Source organism: Chaetura pelagica, unplaced genomic scaffold (genome assembly GCF_000747805.2).
Source record: "Chaetura pelagica isolate M959 unplaced genomic scaffold, ChaPel_1.0 scaffold221, whole genome shotgun sequence".
Taxonomy (NCBI): Eukaryota; Metazoa; Chordata; class Aves; order Apodiformes; family Apodidae; genus Chaetura; species Chaetura pelagica.
Window position 1 is genome coordinate 8860818 of NW_009952533.1, and position 24989 is coordinate 8885806.

Consider the following 24989-nt stretch of genomic DNA (forward strand, 5'->3'; position numbering starts at 1 on the left):
TAATAACACTCAAGATGATCTGCTCCATGACCTTCCCTGGTACCGAGGTCAGACTGACAGGTCTATAGTTTCCAGGATCCTCCTTTCTGCCTTTCTTATAGATGGGTGTTACATTTGCTTCCCTCCAGTCTGTTGGGACCAGTTTACTTCACCTTTCTTTCAGACCAAATCCATTGCTCTGTTTTTATTTATTTAGGGTTGTCTTTCCCCCCGCCAACTCCAGTAAATGCCCTAATCAGTGCGTTGCTCTCACACACATTTTAATATGACTTTCTTAATTATTTCATACTCCTTAGGGATCTCATATACTCAACGACCTACAAATAGCACTCTACTTAAATACCTGCTTTTCTTTATAAACCTAATTTTCTTATAAACTGGTTACAAAGAGAAGTGGTTTGTGCTGAGGAGGACAGAACTTTGGATCAATCGTACTTAAAAATCCTCTTTAATAGCTTCAACACACACACAAACAAACAAATAAATCAGCATTGCAGAATTATTATCAACATGCAGAAATTTCCAACTATTAAAGAAATAATCTTGAGAGTTAGAGTAACAAGTGAAACAATTCAAATTACAAAGTCATATACTGAGAGAGCAGGAACAAGAATTTCTGTGGCATGCTGAAATCGTCAGGTGAAAATTGTAAAGGGAAAGATGTTACTATTTGATTAGAAAATGAACTGAGAGTCATCAGCATGTGGTAGTTAAAAAGGCTGATTATTCAGGAGAGGCATTTCCAATATACTTATAGAAGACTGGATGCCACTGAAAAAGTCATTGGTAAGACCTCCTGTAAAACAGCATACATAGTTCTGACTACTCATATTTGCAGACATTAATTTCCCTAAAAAGTGGCAGAAAAAGGCTATGGTGTTGGTGAGGAAATGGAAACCCTGTAATACTAAAAGAGACTAAAAGACATTGGCTAGCTTACTTCTTCAAAATTAAGGGGTTGTAAGATGGCACATCAGATGGTGAACATCACAAGGGAGAAGAATTATCAAAGCTGAAGGACACTACTGGTGAAACAACAGAAACAGAACTTGCTGTGAATAAATTCATGCTAAAAAGAGAGTGGTTGCAGCCCTTCAAAAGGGTGGACTTCTGAAACAGTGTCCACATAAAAATAACCATAGAATCACAGAAGGTCAGGTTGGAAGGGACCTCCAGGGTCATCTGGTCCAACCTTTTTAGGTAATTACATAGTTTAAATGAGATGGCCCAGCACCCAGTCAAGCTGAGTCTTAAAACTGTCCAGTGTGGGGGAATCCACCACTTCCTTTGGGAGATTATTCTAATGTCTATCTGCTCTCATGGTGAAAATTTTCCTTCTGGAGTCTGATTGGAATCTCCCCAGCAGCAACTTGTACCCATTACCACTTGTCTTTTCCATGTGACTCCTTGTAAAACGGGAGTCTCCATCTCCTTGGTAGCCACGCTTAATGTAGGTTTAAGAAGGATCTTGACCATGAATGAGATTACATAATGTTGTTACCTATTACAGACAAGAATTGAATTTGACACAAGATAACTTACTGTCTTATGTTCCTGTCACTTTTCCCAATTCCTCTGCGGTGAGGGTGCCAAGAAGACTGAAGAGAGAGCTGACAGGAGCCAGGGGATACAAGCACCCATCCTGCTGCTCTCCTAGAAAGAAGCACTATGTACATGGGGTTCCACCAAGGCCACTCAGACCAAGTAGCAGCGAAGGCTTCCCCATGCCACTCTGCCTGCCTGAGTCAAGCCAGGTCACAGAGAGCCAGGACAGAGCATCAGCACAGACCCCACGCTTGCCCATCAGCTAGCTGTGCTAGCTGTGGTGACAGTGGCACAGAGCTGCATTTTTTGATGGGGGCACTGCTTAATGAACACTCTTGGCCATTAGCAGTCAATGTGCTTGGATTTTGGTTGATGATTTGAAGATGACACTAGATTGGGAAATTCCTGTCATTTTCTTATGCTGTTACTTTCTACTTCTTATCCTGTTTCAGGGATGAAAAAACCCAGAACAAATGTCAAGGGAAGGCATACCTACAATTTATCCATGGGACACCACACACATTCCATAGCATTTTCTGTTACATCCTGTTGGCCTTTACAGTGGTTTGTTATTGTTCCTTTATGCTACTCTCTGTAGAGATAAAGTTTCTTCTGAACTATCTGTAGCACTACATAGACTATTTCTTCTTGCAAGGCTGAAACTAGCAGAAAATCTGCCTGCAGGTAACCTGCTGTTCTGTTACATGAATATCATATTTGTAATTGATTAAAAATCTAAATAATATTCCTGGTGCTGCTATGAAGTTGCACTTCAGGTCCAGCAATTTATTATGAAGCTGACAAAAATCAACATATTTGGAATTATAGGATTGTTCCAAAAATAAAAATGAAGCATAAACTGGCATTTTTGATTCCCAGTACATAAGCTGTTATTACAAATGAGTGTCTTATAGTCCCAGAGCAATATGTATTATAATACATAGACCTATCAAGGTAATCCTTCTGTTCCATGAGGCAGAACATGGGGCAGCATAAACATACAAAACTCATTTCCTCAGAAACCATTCCAAAACTGTAGGACGTCCTAACAAATGAGACACTTTACATCTTTTAAGCAAAAGATTAAACACATCACCAAAACTGATCCCCAGTTTTAGTGGCCTCCCTTAAAATGAAGTCTTACAGAGAATTACAATTCTTATGCATTTATCTTGGTATGATGTAAGAGTGCTGCTGCCAGAGGCCATGTCCTCTGAGGTATTGAGCACTGCCTGAGGAGTCTGAGAGTTCTCATCTTTCATCTGGGTATATGAATATTCCATGTTATGCCAAGGTCAAAAGCCAGGATTGAAGTGCTAACCTGGTTTGCATTTTAATATTTAAAAGCGCCACATCTGATCTGGTTCTCCTCACCTAGAGTTACAAAATCCACTGCTTCCTTGCAAAAGTGTGGCTGAGGCTTGCCTGAAGACCCTTGTCCTCATGGTACAAGGTTTTGTCTTCTTCCTGCTATGCATATTTACCCTTAGACAACATCTAGCTCTTTTAACCTCATCTGCCACTTCACAAGCTGTCAAATGACTATACAAGCATTAAAAAAAAATGAAGGGTCTGTTAAGTTGTAAATTAAATGACAGTCTATAGCTGAACATTAGCAGTAATGTGCCCAAAACTTTATTGATTGCTCAGAAAAGGTGACTAACCTCCCTATGCTGGCTGTGTAATTACTGACTTTTAGAACCCAAGAGCTATTAATTTAAGAACAGATAGCAGTGAACTAGCAAATGAGTTATTTTCCAACAGGACAGTAAAGGCACATACCAAGTTTTTGCATGTGTTCAGTGCCACTCTGAATAGTACTGTTACATATCTATGTTTTTCATTTTAATGCAGAATATAACCCAAGCTGTATCTGGACATGAAATGCCTGTCATCCAGTTTGGAAGATAAGTGGGAATGTACCCACACGTACCGGGGCCTTTCAGCATGCTCTGAGAAATCCACATCCAAAAAGGTTTCTAAATCACTGTTAAAGCCAGGAAAATCATATTGCCAAGCTCAGCACTCTGCTACATATACTGCAAACATTTCATTTGTACTCTGAGAGATGGAGATGGAAATGGCCAGTAACAGAGGAATAGCAGACAGGAATCTGACATCAGTAAAGTTCCTTAACATGTGGGACACACACACACAACCCCTCTCCCCCCAGTTAACGCTGCTGAGTTTAATCTGTTACAGACTCTTGTACACTTCATGGAAATAGTAGTTTAAAGACTATGAATACAAATGCTTCAGCAATATTTAACTTTGTTTCCCTTTTTCTCCTTAATAATAAGCACTTATCGTGATAGTGAGATAGCTGCCTTGTGACAAAGCAAACTACATTTTAAGAGCATTGCTTAGGTGGTGGAGCTTACATTAAGAAAATTTAAAAAATATATATTATCTGGAAGTAATCAAGGAAAAGGGTTTCTGACCTGGTGCAGATGTCCTTCCATGAACAGCAGTTTCATTAGGCAGGAGATCTTTTGAGTTGGAAGTGAATGGTGATTGTCTAAATGTGTCTTCAGAAAAGAAAGGGCTATAGGAAAAAATAAGACACCTGTTTATAAACAAAACAGCAGTTGACAGAAGTGGTAAATATGATTTTTGACTCTAACATCTCAATATTACAACCATCTTGTTTCACCCTGTTTCATTTACAGAATTCATGCTGAAAAACATGCAGACCTTGAGGCAAGGTGTGGGGAAGAGGCATTTGGTAAAACTAAAGTCCTCCCAGAATGCTTTTAACTACATTAGAGCATCTCAGATTTGCTGGATCACGGTACAGTATGGATCATTAAAATTAATGCTTCAAAAATTTGTTTTCTACTGTCCAAAAATATATATTCTACTGTCATATCTGGAGAGGACAATCAGGAAAGGTGGAAAATATTATTATTTAGTAATCTGAGGTATACAGTCACTATTTTTAAAACAAAACTTTTCAAATTTTAGGTTAAGATGTGGATCTCTTTTGACATTCATTCCATGAATGAAATTAACTCCACAGATTTGATTTTTAAAGAAGGAAACAATTAATATACGCTAACTGAAGGTTTAGTACCCAGACTATGAAGTGCAAAAATTATCAGCTTCTTGACTCCAAAAAAAATAGCATGCTTTGTTTTTAATTAACAGGCAATAAGAAGTCAATTTCAATAGTGAACTGTCAATTCTGTCAAAGTATTGTGTTTTCTGCTCAGTTAAAGATCCTAACAAAAACAAGAATTCCTTACCTACAGTACCAACATCAGTGAGAGGGACATTACAAATTCAAAATGGACAGCCTTTCTTGGAAAACTGCTTTCTAAGTCAGTGTGTACCATCTGCATGCAAACTATTAATTTCTTCTAAGCAGAAGGAAAATTACATTGAATTTGATCTCTCTCATATTAAGAATCCTTAACAGACTAGTGTACAGTAGGTGTTTTAAAGGTACAAGACAGGAGACCAGCTCATTTCTGGAGCCTGTTCTTATTCAATAATAAAATCCAGGAACCTTTTAGGATAAAGAAAGTAGTATGAGGTCTTATGAACTGGTGCACAGCAAGTAATCCAGACCTGGAAAGTAATTGCCAGCAGCAACAAACAAGTTAACCCTACCAGTCCAGATACCCAAGGCGTAAATCTAAACAACAGCACTTGCAAAAGTTTTACTTCATACAGTTTTTCTGCAGAGTGTTTCCCACTGAGTCAGTTGTATTCTTAGTCAGATCTCTTCTGCCTTCAGGAAACCTGATGATAATTAACCAAATTGGTATTTTAATGCTCTTGGCAACCACTTTATTTACTTTCTTATTACGTTTTTTGGCCATTATTCATTTTGTGCTGTTCCATATGTAACAGTTAATAGGATATTTTGGGTATTTCTACCAAAGTTTGAACATAACCATCAGCACAGTCAACACTAGGTTGTGCTGAAGGGTGCGGCATGAACATGCACCAGAACTGAGCAGTTCAGTGTGTGTATAAAACTCAAGGAAGCAAACGATCACATTAGAGCAAAACAGCTCTAGCCCACATGTGCAAAACTTTTTCCAAGACTCCCACTCCCACTCCAGGATGACATAATATAAACCAGACTGATGTTGTATAAAAATACGGCATCATTTATTGCCACATTCCTCTTACTGGCTTAACAATGATTTGAAAGAAAAACACCAATAAAAAAGTTTTATTACGGTTGTAACTCTTCAACATCTTGTAATCCACTCAAGTTTCCATGTTGGCCTGCCTGCTTGTCCCTTAGATTCGGCCGCTGGGACACTGGTCATTGCTGGTTCTAAGCCAAATGGATGGTGCAGAGCTTATCTATCTCAGGCTAGGCCACATATCATGAGCAGGCTGCTGCTGAGACTGCATTGTCCCGTGTCGCAAGGATTTCCCTCTCCGCCATCAGCCTCTGGTGAATTACAGAACCATCCTTGGATACCTCTTCTCTGCCTTCCTCTAGAATGGCAGCTGAGCCTCTTCAGTGTTGGCTCTATTATTATTTTTATTTCAGCAGATGTGTCTTCCAATTCCCAGTGCGAACCATGGAGGGAGGAGCTTCTGCTTCACAGTAAGAAGCTACATAAGTTCTTCTCAATCACTGCACAAAGTCCCTTCTGATGAAGATTAAGCTTTAGGATCTTTTTTTTCTGGCTGCACATTTCCAGTTTATGGCTACACAGTTCTCTGGATGAAAGAAACTTATATTGGCATCTTACACTGGTGTACTCACTTCCAGATCACTTGCTTCTCCATTTTCGGTCTTCACATCACAGATGGCAGGCTCTACCATCTCAGTTATTGAACTGTGAGGCATCCTTGCCAGTTGCAGCTGCTTGAGCAAAGTCATATGGGAGTATGTGCTCACAAAGTCCAGGAATACTCACAGGAGGAACAGCAACAGACAGGCGAACAGTTGGAAATGTTATTATGGAATAAGACAGAAAAAAGGCCTTTGTACCCCAACTTGCTGGGTTTTCCTTATTTAAGACTCTCACCAATCACACAGCTTAAGCTCTCTGCTGCCCAGCTACTCACAGGTGGACAACACTGACCTCACCTTGGCTCTTGGCAGCTGTCAGCAAACTTCACATAACCACTGTGATTCAAATGCCTTTCTGTCATTACTCCAGATGTAGGTTGGTGAGCCAAACTGCAACACCACACGTTTTCTTAAAGCAGTCTGTTTCTGAGAAGGCATCATACCCTTACCAGCAGATACTTCCAGCAGTTTGTTTTGTTTTGGGTAGGGCTTTTTGGCAAGGTCTTTCAAGTCAATCTGTTTGAACTCACAGGATTTAGTAGACTGACTCATTTCCCCTTAAGAAGCTCTTCTCATTCATGTCTTCTGTTGATAGACAGGTAAGATAAGAAAAGAACCCAGAAGAATTGAATCAGGCACTCAATATTTCACGCCCTGATGGGTAGCAGCCATTATCAGGACTTCTCTGTTAAACTTTGACAACAGCCACCTGTGCTATCCTCTTAAAAGTTGACAGCCAGAAGAAGAGGAACTCATCTTTGAACTGTCCTCAACCTTTTCAGTTTGAATTACCTTTGGTAGATCCAAAAGTAGCTCTGTATTCTCACACCAGTCCTGCCAATGACATCATGAGACACTGAAATCTATTTTCAACTGACTATTTGTCACCCCCTCCCTGCAATGCACACTGGATGGTTAATGAGTAGTTGGACAATATGTGCATTTATCTCCATATGTATCTCTCAGGCTTATGCTTTTTAAGTAGTCATGGCTATGCAGGCTGCATATCCTACACGTTCCCAAACTAGTAAATATGGGAAGCATTCACAGTAACCAGAAATTCAAAGCTTAATTGTCTTTGAACCTGTAACATTAGAAAGTTCCTGATGTCCATTTACTGAGCTAGTCAGCTTATAAAAAATAAATTATTTATTACAGTTAAAATGAATGAATGGGACTGGCCTAGGACATTAAGAATGACATATTTTAGAGATATTTTCTTCTGCAACAGAAATGCGTTTCAATTTCTGACTGAACAAAGTTGTTTCAGTTAACAGGCACTGAACGTGCTGGGAACCTCTGCAGATGAGGCTGCAGATTCACAGGTCTTGCTCTTTGTAGGAACTCTCTGTCACTTCAGTGTGCTCAGTCTCCAACCCATCCTCACTGAATAGGGAATTTTCAGGTAGGAACCAAATGTACCCTTGCCAATTCCTGCCTATTCCTCACCATGGGCTCCCAAGTTTTTATCAATTCTAGCTAACACTTATTATATAAAAGTTTTGAATTTTCTCAGGGACACCTCACTTAGCTGCTGTCATATATGTGAACAACTTGTAGGCTTGTTAACAGACACAATACTGTAAAGTGCATATTAAACAGCACACACTATAATTGGAGCATGTTTTTAATTCTTGGATAATTTCATTAATTGTATTCATGTGACTGTAGTCTTTAACCTGTATTTTATTAGCATTGTCTTGCAATCTGACTTCAAAAAATTAATCTCTAGAATGCATTGAGATGATGGAAATACTAAACTGAAATTTTATTAAAGAAATCCAAGTTTGACAGAAGATGGATTCAAAATCACCTCTTCTAACATTGGTGTCCATCTTAAAATCCAGTTTGCAGCCTGTTCTTCCCTCAAGCACTGCATGTACTATGCATTTTCTTTTAAGTTTCAGGTTTTGTAGAAAAAAAAAAAAGAAAAAAATTTTCTTCAAATGATGTGTGAATACTTGATCAGATAAGAACCCTCATGTTGACCCAAAGGCCTTTTGTCTCACGAACTATAAGCAACCAGATCTATAGGTGTAATTATAGGTTACATTACCATTAAAATACGTTACACTTGTAATATCAGGTCACATTTGCAGGACATAGACATATTTGAGTTCATAAGGCAAAATGAAGCAATGCCATTTACACCATAGCTCTGCAGATAACTGTGGACTGTACTTACCTGGCTGTAGTTCTGATGGTGTTGTCTTTATTGTGGTTGTGCTCTTTGCTCACCTTTTCTGCAGAGGAACATACATGTTTTTTGTGATTAGCATGTATCATATTTTCCCTATCAAGTTTTATTCAGCAGAACTCTTTTTTTTTAGTGATTCCTGATAACATAATCCAGAGTAATTTAGGATGAATGGCTACAGCACTCTTAGACCATGGGCATAACTTTACTTAAACAAACACCTAACAAATGTTTTCAGCTTCAGTGTTAGTACTCCATGCAAAGTGTACAATACAAGCATTCATTAAACACAGTGCTGATATCATTGCCTTTATGTAGCAACTGAGATTCACCTTCTTTGTCAAGAGAAATGGGCAGTGCAGCCCCAGGAGCACTGCATGTAGCAGGCATTTATGCCAGTAACTGCCATCTATAGGTTCCCCTATACTCTAAGGCCTGGATCAACGAGTTGTAACAAATTACTTAATTAGTTTTCAAAAATACAGGAGCCGAACTCTGGCTTTTCCAATTCAGTTCAAATATTGTGAACCTAACCCGACTGTCACAGCTCTCTAAAGCATATGCTAACTATCGGGGACATTTGGCAAAGCTTTTGTGTTCCAAACATGAGGGCAGAAGGGCTCTCACCCCTATTATTTTTCAGCCTTAGGAATATCACACTTTCATAGCACCTTAATGGTTATACACAATCTCTTCATGTTCTTTAAATTCAACTATCAACTATTTCCACTGCTTTTACCTGATAACTGGAAGAGCAGCTCAGATGCCATCTTCACTGATATGTCTTGGCTGAATAGATTTCTTTCTGGGAGCACACGGCCTTCTGGTGCCTTCTGTATGTGTTCACTGATGTCTTGCCCTAATAAAGTGCTATAGACAACATTTTGGCTGGGCTGGTTGGGTGACACTGAAGCCTGCGAATCATGAATGTCAACTTCCATGGGTTCTTCCTTTATCTTTACCATCTGGGTTTCCTTGTAACTCTCAGCTGCAAATTTGTATTTAAAAAATAAATAAATATAAACAACCAGCACAATTATTTAATTAGGCTACAATTTTTCAGAGTACTCAAAGCAGGAATCACTATTACAAAGTTATAATTTGTATACCATATCCCTGCAAATGGTAAGGGAAGCAAGCAGCTGCCTGCTACAGTATTCTTCTGGGGGTTATAAACAGCAGCAATCTCTTGAAAACAATTTCTCAAACTGGAAAGTAGGAAACAGCTGCATATTTGTAAACATGAGTTATATCACTTTCTATGAATACTGGGTGATCACAGACCAGCTAGTGAAGCTTCGTTTTTATTTATTAAATAAAGTTGCATCTACACACCAGCTCTCCAAAGGTGGGCATTGAAAACTCTAAATTACTCTTCATCAGCAGCAGTAGCAGCAGCAGCACAGACAGTTGGAAGTATTGGTATGGTGGTTGTAGTGGAGGAGAAAACCTCACCTGCTCCTCTTCTCCTCTTTTCCACTTCTATGGAAAATTCTAGGCAACTATGTGAAGAATCTGCTTGTTATATCTGCATACGCTTTCAAAATGACAGGAATATTCTGGGATCCATGCTTTTCTAAAGTCTGATTTTGTAACAAGCATAGACATTCCATCACACATTACCAATAATCTTAATGATCAGTTTCCTAAGCCCATATCCTTCCCTTCTCGCCTTCCTCTCAGGTGCCCTAGTTCTAGCAAACAAAATGATAGTCTAGAAGCCAATTTGTAGTTCACTTTATATACTTGAGATTTCCCAGGTGTTGCTGAATGCTCTGGTTTGGCTGCAAGGTAAGTGACAATTTTCTTCAGAATAAAAGTCCTGAAATGTCAAAATTGAGGCTCCAGGGTAATTTGCCTACCACACCCTAAGTACCTACACAGCCCTTTTGATTCAGACTTTCTGATGTGAAAAGAGAAGATGAAGACTGGTAGAATTTATTCTCAATTTAGATGATTTCCTGAAAGAATGCTCCAGAACTGGACACAGAACTTCAGGTGGGGTCTCACAAGAGCAGAGTAGAGGGAGAGAATCACATCCCTTGACCTGCTGGCCACATTCAAACAAACAAATAAGGTACATGGTATTTATTAATTTGGCCTAAACCTGTAAATGTACTTCTGGTACTACCCAAGATCCTGAAAACTTCAAGGAAAACCTGCTTCTGTTTACTCATTATTAGCATATGCCCTAAATTGTCACCTATGTAGCCTCCACAGCTGGAGTTAAGGGAAACTGTGTGTTTTAATTGCTCAGATCTCATGAGCCAAAGGGGGAAAAGTCAATTCTAGCAGCCAGCAAAAGAGGCCATGATAGAGGGTAGGAACAGACACACTGCAGCACACAGAGCCAGAAAAGCAGAGAGCCTAGATGCTGAGTGGATTAAGCCCTGAGAGAGAGGTCTGGCCCTTGTCCCGACTGGGGATCTGATATATGACCATGGGCTGGCATGTTAACTGGTGCAGACAGGAGCTGGCCGTCCTGCTAGCAACAGGTCACTGATGCTAACACACCGCACAGGGAGTTTCCTCACATGGAAGTTTCCTTGTCATCTGTCAAATTTTAATACTTTGAAAGCTCTGATATTAAAAAAAAATAAATGAATAGCTGTTTGTAAGAAAAAGCCCAAACACAAAGAGAATTTTCTATTACCTTTGTGTCACAGAGAAGAAAGGGGGCAGGGGGAGAAGGAATTCACTAACTTCACTTGATAAATTAATCTGTTGCTGTTCTCTCTGTTCCTCCTTTCCTCTCAAACTCACCTATGATTGTGTCAGCTTGACACTCCAAGAGTGAATGTTTCAAACACCCCAGGCCTTTTCTTTCCAATTACCCAGTATTACAACAAATCTCAGAGGCACCAAAATATGGTTTGGTCATCCCTGATAGCATCCACGAGCTAGCCAACTGGTTGGTGTCATCTTGTAATCTCTAACCAAAGACAAACTGAACCCCTTTAATATGAAGACATATGCTTTCCACCTACAATTAAACTGATGTGTGTCACCAAGTCCTTTTCCATTCCCCTGGTTCCTGTTGTTCAGAAGTGGAGAAAAAGTGGCTTCGCTGCCTACAAGTCACTTTGAAAAAAAAAATAAAAATGGAAACCAGGAGATAAAAGCCTCTTGCATATGTTCCAGGAGTGATTTACATGAAGTGCCTTCATTTTTTTCTTATGACATTTCTTGACCTTTAAAAGAAATGTATAAACATTGATAAAAATCTTTACCATCTACAATCCATACAGATACTCTCAACTGAAGACAAGTTGGAAATACCATATAATGTCTTTTTGTCCTGTTAAGCAGATTTATCTTTTATTATTTTTCAATTTAAAGTTTCCATGAGCCTCTTATTATAAAAGCACAGAACATTGCATCTGTGTTGAAAAGTGTAAAAATAGCATGCTGTGCATTGAAAGTGACCACAGAACAGCATGGAATGAATCAGGTAACACTGTCAATCAAAAGCTCAGGTAACTCTATAAACAAATGAGTTCTTAGATGTCTAACAGACCAAGCTGCACCCAGCTGCCAAATTTAGGTGCAGGGTCAAGATGACCTTTGCTGCTCCCTCTGCCTTTAAAATATTCCTTCTATTTATGTTCCTGCCCCACACAGTTTAACTCCCTGTCCTGCAAATGCTTTTGAGTCAGACAAACTGATATGACCCTGTCTAAGGCAAGAGTCAAGCAATACCAATGACCTTCTCTCCCTCACAATCAGACAGCACTCAGAGTGCCCTAACTAAATATATATATTTGATCATTTCCTTTGCCCTTTATCTTCCCAGCTGCATCCTTTTGATCTGACAGAATATCCCTACCAAATGTGAATTCTGTCATTCTCTGATTCTCAAAAGCAAACACAACACAGAAGACTAAAGGAGGGTCTCTATGATATCTTTACAAGAGCTAACGTAAGGAAAGCACAGTCAGTCTGTCCCATGAGCAGCACCCACAGGCATACAGCCCCTTTGTGCTAGATCCTGTGCTGGTAGAATACTGTAATTAAGGTTACACCCATACCCATCTCACCATACAAGCAGTCAAACTGCAATTTCTTGAGGATTTTTTTCCCCTTCTGTTCTATAGACAGTTAATTTGTGGAGTAAGGTGACACCTCTTATTTCCTTACAGAGGTATCTCACATGGTCCTACCACAGATAAAGTTTTTCAAGTCAAGGCACCAGAAGTACACTAGAAGGTCCCTGATTCAAATAATTAAAATCATGATGGCTTTGGCTTCTTTCCACTTTTGCACTTCTTCTTAAGTAGATGGGTTAGGTCAGATAAACTGCAATGTTTCAGAGCACTTAGTATACGAGAGTCATTTTCTTCATGCCAGTTTTTTTCAAAAGTACAGACATCTAATTCCTAGCAAAAATCAGCAGGGGACAAAGACTTAAGTAGCTTTAAAGTATTCAGACTGTGATCTCCTAAACATAGTCTGCTGTTCATTCAAAACTAACCTGAATGGAGCTCAGAACAATAGCACAGCAGTGATTGTTGCTCATCTGGCAGAAGATGAACTAAATCCCCTAATAAGCCTTTTTTCTGGTGTTAACCTTTGTGATATGGAAACACATAACAAAATAAGAGAAAATTATTGCATACATCAATGTACTATCATCAAGCCACAGAGATGCTGTTTCTTTACATAGCAGAACAACATTTAACCAACTGACCCATAATAATTTCAATGAACTTCATACTATTCACATTGAGCGAGTCAATTTTCCACATAAGATATGAAAAATGCAGTATTGGACAGGCTTGTTCCAGAAGGAAGTAATTTCTTCCATAGTTTTCAGGTTCTCTGGCCTTCACAAATGCAAGGAAATGCAAGGTAGGGGCACTTGCTAAAAAAAATCCCAACAAGTTCAGGGTACAGCATTCATCCCTAAAGGTCTGACAGTGTCACCTCGTCAGTAAGATGCCAATGAAATCCAGTCTTAGGCTACACCTCTCCACAGCCTAGGACAGAGATTGCCAAACTTCAGAAAGAGCTTATTCAAGCTACTTCACTCAGAAAGTTGGGGCTACCACAATCCAACACAAGTTGTGCACAAGTAAGCAATGTGCCCTTGTAGGAAGAAAGGCCAATGATGTTCTAGGTCGTATAATCAAATCTGTAGTCATCAGGTAGCAGGAGGAGATTCTCACCCTCTATTCTGCACAGATGAGACTGCATTTAGAGTACTGTGCCCCACTTGGGGCTCCCCAGTACAGGACAGACACTGACATCCTGGAGAATGTTCAGTGGAAGACTACTAAGGTCAGGTAGGAGGCTGCTGCAAGATGTAAGAAGAAAACAGCTAAGCCTTGGTGTTTGTTCAGCCTTAAGGAAACAACACCAAGGGGACATTTTATTGCTATCAACAAGTCTCTAAGGTATAAAGGGAAGATACAGAGGACCTAGAGTCAGACTTCTCTCAGAAATACACACAGAAGAAAAATATCAGTCAGGGTGGTGAAATACGGACACATGTTGCTGAGAGAGGCTGGGTTCTTCATCCTTGGACACATTCAAAACCTAATGAGACCCTTAGCAGCCTGGTCTTGTTGCACCTGCTTTGTGCAAGAGTTTGGATTATATGAACCCTGGAGGTTCCCTCCAAACTAAGTTATTCCATGAATCATTGGCACTAGACCAGCTGCAGGTTTATCTAGCAGAACTTTCAAAACCTCCAAGCAAGGAAAAGCTACAGCAACCTTGCATTACACTTGTTCTAGTGCTGCACTAGCAATTTTTCCTAATGTCCACTCTGAACCTTCCAAGATGCAGCTGATAGCTGTTGCCAGTTTTTTACCATTTCCCACTACTGAGAAGAGTTTGATTCCACTGCTCTTCTAAGTTTCCTTCAAGTAATTGCAGGCTGTGAGAAGATCAGCCTTTAGTCTCCCTTTACCAGACTGAACAGGTCCAGTTCCCTCAATGCCTTCTTGTAGGCCATGAGCCCTAGACCCTTAATCAGTTCTGCTGCCTTCCTCTAGACCATTTACTAATCCTCAATAGCCCTTTTGAACTGGGGAGCCCAAAACTGGTAAAGTATTTCACATGCAGGAAGTGGAAAGGTTGAAGAGCATCAGGGAATCTATGAGAGACAGATTGGTGGAAGCAAGCTCTGCCCTCCCTGAAAGAGAAACAGGAACAGCCACCAGGAAACAAAAAGAAAATAAAGGGGATCCTGTATCCTCCCTGTACCGAGCTGAAGACAGTAGCTTAAAGGAAAGGAGTGGATTGAGGCAAGTCTACACTCAGGATGGCAGGTGAACCCCCTCATTGCCCACCTCACCTTCCCAGGTACCTCTGTACAACAGATATGAGGCTTTGGATGTGGAAAGCCATGGATGATGTGGATGATGGCTCAGCTACAGCAGAAGTGTTGCTAAGGTCAGAAAGACCAACCTTCCATATTACCATCTCCACAAGGAAGAAAAAACAGATTACAGTTGTAGGTGATTCCCTTCTGAGGGGAACAGAAGGTCCAATATGTTGGACAGAACCTTCTCTTAGAGATGTCTGCTGCCTTCCTGGGGCTTGGGTTAAGGACAAACTAATCTATGATTCTATGCAGCACTTGCTTCCTCTAGAGGAGACACATTGAATGTGTTCTTCTAATGTAGCACAGTCACTTTATTTGAGTTGAAAGTCAAAATCAGGTGCAAAAATTTAATAAAAAACACAAGTTATGTAGTAGATATTGCTTTTGCTGGTACAATAGCTGTCCAATGACTTTACATTGCTGAAATAAAATAAATCCTTTTCAAAACATTCATGCTTCTTCCCACCATTTTATTCAAAACTTCATCCTGCAACTAAAATTCTAGAGTTGCTCACATTTGCCAAAACGCACATCAGCTTTACAAACCAACTTCATGAACCAACTTAGAAAAGCCTTTCCCATATGTCTCATAAATTGGACTCACGTACTAGTTTTCACAATCGAGCAGACAGGGCTAACTAGTGGGTCAACTTGTACCAACTTCAAAAGCGTTCAGTATGGAGAATCAGGCAGTTTGTTATGCTAATTGTTCTGATTTGCTAGAAATAATCATGCTCTAAAACAGCTTAAATAAAACCTCTGAGGTAGGGAACAGCTGGCAAGCCTTGAAGGTTTTGCTAGAGAGACACAAACAAGTAACATCTGACATTCCCTAGGGCGCTGTGCTTGATGTTTTATTTTGCTAGTATTTTTTTTCAAACTGCTATTTTATATAAGACAATATCAATGGGATTTGAATCAATCTAACAGGATCCTGCATTAAAAAAACAAAACAAACACAACAAACCCAAAACATTAAGTGGCTAGTATTTGAAAGTGTAACCTCTGAACAAACATGTTATAGAATTTTGCAGCTACAGGTTTAGTTTCATGAAAACATGAGCCAACAAAACCGAAAAAATAGGGAGCAAATTAAAGCACTAGACTAATTTGGTTTGTGATACCCATCTGCTGCTCCTGCCTTTTAAGTTGTAGGACTATGGTGCTTACCTGAAAGACTCTACTTGCAGAACACAACCAAACCTTCAAAACAGATCAGGAAGAATTTGATAAAAAGGTCTGAACTGCTATTTTACAACAGATTCCATTCTATGCAAGACACCCACAGTTGCCTGGTACTTTGAAAAAAAGTGACATGCCCACTTTCCATTGCTTTGTGGCCACTCCCACCTGGCTGAACATCATTAGGGAACAGCAGTAAAGTGAAGGACTGGGGGTTTGTTTAAATTCCTTAGAGATAAATCCTAGTACATAAAATAAAATTTAAAAAAATTCAGAGCACAAAAAAGAATTCCAAGTTAATTAAAATTAAAGATTAAAATTATTCCAAGTTATCTCATATTTTAAATTAACATATGCCAAGATGACCTTGACATGGAAAAAAGGTAAAAGGTGAATTGCAACAATTTTGAACTATAGTATAGCATCTACTGAACTGCAAGCTGGGCTCTGTTATAAGTTGCTTCTTTTTCTGTGATTTTTTGTGTTTTGTGGGTTTTGTTTTTTTCTTAAGACCTATGGGGGGAAAAGTCTTAGGCTTTGCAGACTTCCATATTTTACACACTACTCCTGTGAATGGGCAATATTTTTTTGCATTTTCCCTGGTTTTTGGTTTAGACAGGAATGTTATCATGAAACACAGCAAAACCCGTTAATGGGTAAGACTCCATTACAAGTTTAGTTTTCTTGTGATTATGTTGTTATGTAGATGTCATTAAAAAGTTTATTAAACTGAATGTATATATTATGGTCTGATGTGAACTTCATGTAGGATGGCACTGGCAGGAGAGGCTCAAAATCTTGAAAAAAAAATCTGGAACCTGACACGTTGCAGTAACAAATGTAGCTACTTAGAAACTTGTATCTTTCTCTACACCATATATAAAACATTAAAACACAACTTCACTCTAACAATTCACAATCAATTTCAATTCCCATTAGTTAAAAAAACAAAAAAACAAAACAAAAAAAAAAACAGAAAAAAAAAGAATAATAATAATACAAACCCCACTTGGCTAGTAGTGGGATTTAATCTGGTGATGTGACTTGCCATGGCTTTTCGAGAAGCACCTGCTGCCGCCCAGAGCTTTCTAATGAGCTATCTAGAGACCAAGGACCAAACAACTTCCCTGTATTTTCACTCCTCTGCCCATTATCATGGCCCCCTATGCAGAGATGAAAGCACTCTTGACAGCTCCTCTGCAATCTAGGTATGGAGACTCTTACAAAGTCCTGACAATAGCTCTCTCCAAATACAGCAGCCCAGCTCCATTCTAGCACTTCCCAGCACAAAGTTATGAAAAAGAAATATATAGAAAGTTAGCTTCTTTGTTCCCCACCTCACCCAAATAATGTTGTAATTTACTTTTTCTTCACCACAATAAACAATAAAGTAACAATAAACCAAAAAATTGTCAGTGCAACCCATTTAACCTGGAAACATTTTGTGACTGCAAAGAATAATAGCTTCCTAGCTATGGACTTGTTTTTGTTGTTAATTTGCATTCCTGATGCAACTTAAAGTCCCCCAAACCTTAAAATGAGGTAAGTCTGACACCACCTATCCAGCCACACACACACATAGATCATATCCTGCTCAGCAAACTTTTTAAACTGATATTTAGCTCCTCTGGAAGTCTGTGCTGCTGTGACTGGTTTTGGTAGGAGATAATCTGAAAAGCTTTCTCAGATAGTCCTTCACCTTGCTATGCCCTAATGCATGATGTGCCAATTTTGGAACGGGAGTAGCATCCAGGTGCTCTGGCCTTCATCCTACCCTAGAATTTTTTCTTTTTCTTCCTCTTTTCAAAGCCATGTGGCTTCAGTTACGTGTAAGATATAGCATAAAAAGTTAACTACAAGACACAAAATAGGAAACTAGCATAAACATTATGAAGTGGATAAAGATTTAAGCAAAAAAGGGAAACTAAAACCCACCCCTAATCCCCACAATAACCAGTTGTGCTGAAAGAGGAATTAGGTGATAATAAAAATAGCTGATCAAGAATGCTTTCACAATCAATTATATACAACATTTTACTTCATGACCTTGGCACAAAAAATAAGTATGCACTAATTGCATCCGTTGATAACCCCAAATTATGACACAGTGTTGGCACTGGGGAATTGGTGTATTACAAGAAGCACTATGTGACCTGAGGATTGAAGTACAAAATATCCAAAGGAACCAAACAGTGCAAAGGTCATGCATTTGTTAGTGATAAAAAGGGTATGTGCAACACATGGGGAATTAATCAACTGAATGAAAAGAGAGTGGAGGAAAACAATCCAAGTTACTAATGAAAAGCAAAATCTCTACATTTCACAAATAAGATATAGCCGAAATAAAGGCAAATGTGATTCAGACAACATTTCTAGGAAAGATAGGGACATACTAATGTCATAGTTCAAGGCACCAGGGTAGAATATAACTTATAAAATGCTAGTACCTGGAATAGATTTTACACACCTCCAGGTATGCATTAATTTTTAGCAAAAAGGCAAAACACTGTATGCTTCTGAAAGGTAATACATGCCCAAAACATATTAGCAGCATGACTATTTCAACAGAAAATCAGCTTTTAGACTCAAACTTTAGCATGTAAATGCAAATATTTGTTTTAAATTTCAGTCTCCCCTGAAACCTACCTTTCAATTTACAAGACTGAGCATATAAAACTGGCATGGGATCACTTAGTGCAATACTTAAACATTTTGAGGAATAAATTAGCTTTTCCATGAAAAAGAATTGGTAAGAACATAGAAAACTAGTTTAGGTGTATTTGAAATACATTGCTTCTGTTTCTTATAAGTAATTTTGTGCAATATTTAACAGGAATTTAACATCTTGCAGGGATGACACCCTTCTAAACAGAGGTGAGAGCAATTTGCCCCACTCCAGTCTTGTCAAATCTGTTTGCTTACCATTGGATCTAGTCTCAGTCAAGACTTAGTAATGGACAGAGGTCACAGCTCAACTTTGTACATTCATATAAATCATACTAGTAATTTTACATTCTTCTGTAAAGTACAGGTTGAAAGTCTGCACTGAGGCTCGAATTTTGCCTGTTAACCCCCAAAGACCATTTATTCCAAACGGATGTTATATCTATTTTCAAATAGCAGAACAGTTGTTAGGAAGTTTTGTTTCGACTATCTGGATGGAAATGGGTTCTGCCTAGGTATGCCCAAGAGATACTAGCCTTCTTAGCTTGAATAATCCTTTGGAAGAAGTGTGGCTAGGAATCAAGTGACTAGGTATCAAGTTCATGAACTGTGAGTTAGAAGGTCTGAATCCAAGTGGAATGCAGTGGAGGAAAAAACTGGTATGAAAGGGCATAGTATCTCCAGATAAGTTCCAGCTCTAACAAAGTAATATGCAGGGTAATCACCTGATATTAATCACTGGCTCTGTGCTGCTAGAAGCATGCAAGTGTCCTGCCAGCTTTTTAGCTTAATGAGAAAAGAGAGTGCCCTGTGTAGTAGAACTAAAATAGACAGCTGCAAGTGATGTTCCCATTTCTGTACACCTACCTCTACCATGACAACAGTAGATGTTCTACTACAGCAAAATATGCTTATGCTTCTAACTTTTCCTAGCCTCACAGTAGTTTCTGAGTGGCTGACAAGTCCCCCCATGAGAGGGGCTGGCGATTTGCTGTAAGTCTCTCTTACAGTATGCACCAGTTCAAACTAGCTCCAAAGCTGGAAAGGCCTTCTGCTGCAGTTCATAATCTCAGCAAAGAGCCAGCAATACAGCATCTCTGCTTGGGAAAACAGATTTCCCAGTGAAAAATATAACCCCGTGTATCCTTCATATGTAAGGAGACAAAAGGGTCTATGCCTAAATCCCATGTGGCTGCAACAATGAGCAATATTATTGCTCAGGAGATAACAGCAGCATGTACATCAGAAATGCAGAAAGCAAAATACTACTATTGTGGAAATCCCTTGCTGAATTCTGTGCAGTGCAGGTTTTGGTAATGATCAATAATGAACTGAGTATTCTACCAGATAAAACATTAAAAAAATAAGAAAGCGCTATTGATTTTAAGATATTCTGCTTATATTTGTCCTACACTGAACTGTCACTTTGTGTTTTCCTCCTTTACAGATTCTGCCTTAGATGGTAATTCAGAAAACAGTGTATGTGATAAACTTAGTATAACCCCACCCACTGGCTGATTCAGGAATACCAACTGCAGCAGTAACGCCTGAGTAAATTCTAGAGTAATTCTTTACCTTCTAATCCGTGGATTAACCAAAAAGACCACTATCAGCAAATACTGCTCACTCACTTAGAGATCATACGAGAAATGTTAAATGAGTGTATTTCCTACTACAACCTTTAAAGACTGGGAGTTCTTAACGTGACTGAAGACTTGACCAAGACATTATACATGCCAGATTTTGTACATACGAACAGATATTTAAGGCACAAATATTCTAATGCAATACTCTGTAATAAAACTATTTAAACACTATATAAATTCAAACCAGTTACTAGCAGCAACAGTGCACTATGTCAATACCCAAACGTTTAGTATCTGGGAGTCTGTGAAAAACTGGTAAACTTCTGCTCTGGTCAGCTTTTGTGCTTGGGAAACACTTTTTGCACCATTAAGATTAAAAGCTTGCAAATAAATTATTCAAATTCTTCTGCAAATTAAAGCGTGCAGGTATGAACAGGAGTGAAGTAATTACATGTTAGAATTTATAGGGGAGATCCTACTCAGTTTAAGAATTTCAGGTATAAATTTGAATTAAAATTAAATGTTAACAGTATCCAATCAACGAAAATAATTTCAAATGGGTTTGGCAGGGATGTTAGAAGTTACTAAACTTTTAAGGATTTCCACTGGCACCTCTTCCGTGACTCTGGCATACCTAAATAAATAAGTCTTGTCCAGTTTTGGAGAAGTCTTAAAAATTAACTAATCCAGTTCAGGTGTGGATGTACAAAGCCCAGCCTCCCAGACTGACTTTCATGTCTTGGTCTTAAAAATTGAAGTCAAATAGGAGTTCAAAGTCTTTTTGTCATTCACCTATTCCCAGCAGAATTCAACCCTTTTACCTTCCCTTAAAGTTAAACCTTGATTCTGACATAATCAGCAGAACATACATTTTTATTCGACTACTTCCAGCTGTAACAGTACACATGCATATAGACATGCATACTGTCTACTTGTCTGGCAGAAAGGTGTATCATTAAGGCAATGTAGGCAAGTTCAGGTGGTCTCCCTAACAGCAGAAAACTGGCTCAGATTACACTGTTGTTATTTTTAACAGTGTATCTAATATTTTTGAGTACGAGATACTGTAACAAAAACCAAACAGGCTTTAAAAGTCATAATTTATAAAGCTGTTTCAAGAATAGTTCATTACTGACACACATTCTTGCTGATGTTAATGAAGTGACACATGAATAAATTGGTATTAATGTGTTTTGGTATATCTTAAAAATTACAACATCTAAAAGCTTTAAGGCATTTCTTTTGAGTTATCCCATAGTTGTCAATTTGAAAACCACAGCACAGATAATGAGATACTATGGCAACAGACCAAACTGGAATGTCTTGTATATGAACCTGTGTAGACAGACCTTTTCAATTGTTCCTTCACTTGCTACTAAAGCCAAGCATTTCTTCTGTGAGGCAACCCTGCTGGCATACATTAAAAAAAAATGAAGTTGAATATTATTAAATTAAATATCTACCTGAGAGCTTCATTAGGAGCTCAGACGCTGCCTTGACTGACATATCCTGCCTCATCACATTTGGCTGTGCTTCCTGTGGCTTGAGTTTCTCCTCAGAGACATTTGGAGCTGAGGCTTCGGATTCCTGGCTGAACACATAGCTGGGCTGAGACGAGGCTGAACTTGCGGCTTCTTCATCTTTAGGCTCCTCTTTCACTTTAAATTTAGGAGTCAAGGGTTCTTTTTGATTTGCAGCTGTCAAGAGAAGGAAAGAAGTAAGAATTAATGGGATATGTAATAGATAATCATAGAGCAGCTAGTAACAGGAAGAAACCATAACCTGAGCAATGGTAGAGCAAGTACTGGAAGCAAGCATGTCAAACAGCATTCAAGAGGTAAACAAACATCTGCATCTTTTATACAAAGGGACAGTTTCAAAACACAAAAACTTCATGTACCAGAGCTCAAGAAACCATTCTCCTCTTACTTCTTTGCCCCTACTCCTCCTAAAAGCATTTCCCTGGTGTTTGGTTTGTAGGTCTTCGATAGGCTTTTGTGGAAGCTTAAAACATCATTTCACTTAAGGGTAAACTTGGCAAAGCCCACGGTTACTACATATTGAGTTCTTAAGAGTATGGAAAAGAGGCAAGAGATGAAGAGCAGAAAGACAGGAAACCTAAGAGGGAAGTAAAAGGGAAAAAAAATGGCAAATCCTTTGGATGTAACACTTAACAATTTTGTTCTTTGTCTTTCCAATATCCCACGACAGTGGTAGGTTCTTTGAGCTGTGTTTGGTTGATGGGATAAAACCAAGAATGCCTCTTAAACACAAGCAATATAAATTCACAGCAGACTGTGTGACAAACAGGAGGCTAAGGAGGTTGCACTATTTTTCAGCAGGTCTTCTTATAATTCTTTATGCTTGACCATTAAGAGACAGTTCCTCCCCTGTCTCTTAGTGGCTTTTTCTTGTTCAAAATTTCACTTTAAATTCCCAGTAACACACAGCAGATGACTTGTTCAGAGCCCCAAATTTTGATGAGCTTACACCTCTCACCTCTGTAAACTTCCGGCCCCACAAATATGATAGAGCATCATTGCCATTTTGTCTTCTTTCTGAGCTCTCTCAAGATTTACCTCACTACCCGTCCTACATATTTTCCTCCTCCTACATGACAATCCCCTTCCTACCCTCCTGACTTGCAGATGAGCTCTGTCAAATTTCACTCTGACCACACAAGAAGGATGTACCCCTCCACCCATTTCACAGGCTGCATCAGGGCGTTGGAAGCCAACATGCATTGCCTGCTACAGTGAGATGTTCATTTTACAAACCTGTTTCATGAACAGGAAAAGGCAAGGGACTGTCATATCACAGGAATGATAATACCCAGCTGAAGGGGCAGGGTACTAACAGGTCAAATCAACCAACAAAAACTGGCAACATTCACTTCCTTAAGCCCTTGGTCTACTTCGTCCTCCTCCTCACTGCTTTTACCTGCTCTCCAGCTCCTCACCTTTCTGGCTTATTTCCTCAGAGATTACCCTTCTCGGCAGTTCCTCCAAAATCTGATTCCTAGAGAATCTGTATTCCTGCATCCCAACGTGAATTGTTCACCATCTCTCAGAGGGCTCAGCCCTAAAATATGGGGTACAATTGCCATCTTTATTGCAAATAGACACTTCCATTTCCTACTCTGAGCTTTGGTCATTTTCACAGGGTTCATAATTTTGTGGTTTTCTTTGTGGTTTTTTTTTGTTTGTTGTTTTTTTGTGGTTTTTTTTTTTATTCTTATTTTTTTAAAGCTACTAACTGCATAACTTTGTAAAACAACACTTAGATATTTTCAGTTTATATTCCAGGGTTGTTTGATTTTTCTCCTGTCTTACTGGTTGGCAAACCAAAACCAAATAACAAGTTTAAAGCAAGTGGAATAAAGAGTGTACACATAAGCAACACGTATATACGCACTGGTGTTATTCACTACTTCAGAAATTACTTTACCTTATATGTGTAATTTTTAATATGACCTGTGAGTCTTAAGAATTGTTTTTTCTTCTTTTAAAGAAGAGGAAAAGCAGAAATATGAAATGCTAAAGCATGCTTTCATTCATCAAAATACAGGTTAAGGCTCTCAAGCTCATCTTAACTTCATCCTGGCTCAAACCAGGACAGCACTTACAAAAAAAATAAATAAATCCATCTATCTTTACCTAGGTATACATTTTCCTAGCTCAGTCTCTTCTGGGGTTTGACCCAGGGTGAAAACAAAGACCCACACCGTCTATGCAACACTACTTTCTGCATTCCTTCTCTTTTACAACATGCCACTCGAGCTGCTACTGATATGAAAAATACCTCCACGAGGAGCTGAGTGCAACTGAGAAAGAGCTGAATTTTTGGAGAACCAGGAGAAAAAAATATCTTAATTTATTAATTTCAAGATCATCTTAATTCAAACTGTAAAAAACCCCACAAAAACCACCAAACCACAAACAAAAACCAACCAACCAAACAGAAAAACACAAACATGAGTCGAGTGAAGACGTAAAGACAACCCGCTGAGAATAATCATGAAGTGGGGCAGAAAAGGAACCAGGTATAGAAAGCACTATTGGTCAGGTCACCATACACTTCTACCATTTAAAATACAGAGGTGAAATTCACACATACATATCAGTGTAAGTTTGTAACCATACATCATAGCCCGTTATAAACCAGGCTAAGAACAATGTGAAAAAATCCGTATAAAAATAGAGTCACTGTAACAGAATTCATATCACAACTTTAACCTAGGAATTGTTTTCAGAGTCAGATGCTACAGTCTGCAGTGACAGATGCCATAAAGATTCCCCCACCACAAGAAGCAGGATGAAAGAGGTGCTTCTGGAAGAAACTGACATTTGTTAAACACTCATCACCAAGCCAAAACTGGGCAGCCAGTTTGACCCAATCCAGGGGCAAGTGTCAAGTGCCACCTCTATGCTCTTCATCCCACAGTATTCTCATCTCATCTGCTGAGATAAAGCTAAATTCTAATAGCTCAGGGAACCAAAAATTCAAGGTAGGTCATACCAGTTTGAATAGTTTCACGATAATGACACATTCACAATGACTTGAATGGGGCATCCATCAAGCTTTCCTACTTCCCTGTGCCTCATTTTTCCTTTCTGTCCCTACCCCACACATTAGCTGTCCTACTGTGACATGCTGCTATAAGCCACTGCTCCCTCACACTTCTGAGCCACCACTCAGGATCATAATGCTAAAACTATGTTAACA

General features: G+C 39.0%; 1 protein-coding gene across 1 annotated transcript in view; it reads right to left on the bottom strand.

Annotated features, from left to right (window-relative positions):
* The window catches only part of ZNF827 (zinc finger protein 827), an 80887-nt gene that overhangs the window by 27720 nt on the left and 28178 nt on the right, over positions 1–24989 (bottom strand). Inside the window, exons 5-8 of the mRNA XM_010009000.1 lie at positions 21728–21961; positions 9244–9492; positions 8493–8550; positions 3987–4090 (exon numbers count right to left, since the gene is read on the bottom strand). Coding sequence (XP_010007302.1) covers positions 3987–4090; positions 8493–8550; positions 9244–9492; positions 21728–21961 — 645 coding nt within the window. The remainder of the gene's footprint in view (positions 1–3986; positions 4091–8492; positions 8551–9243; positions 9493–21727; positions 21962–24989) is intronic.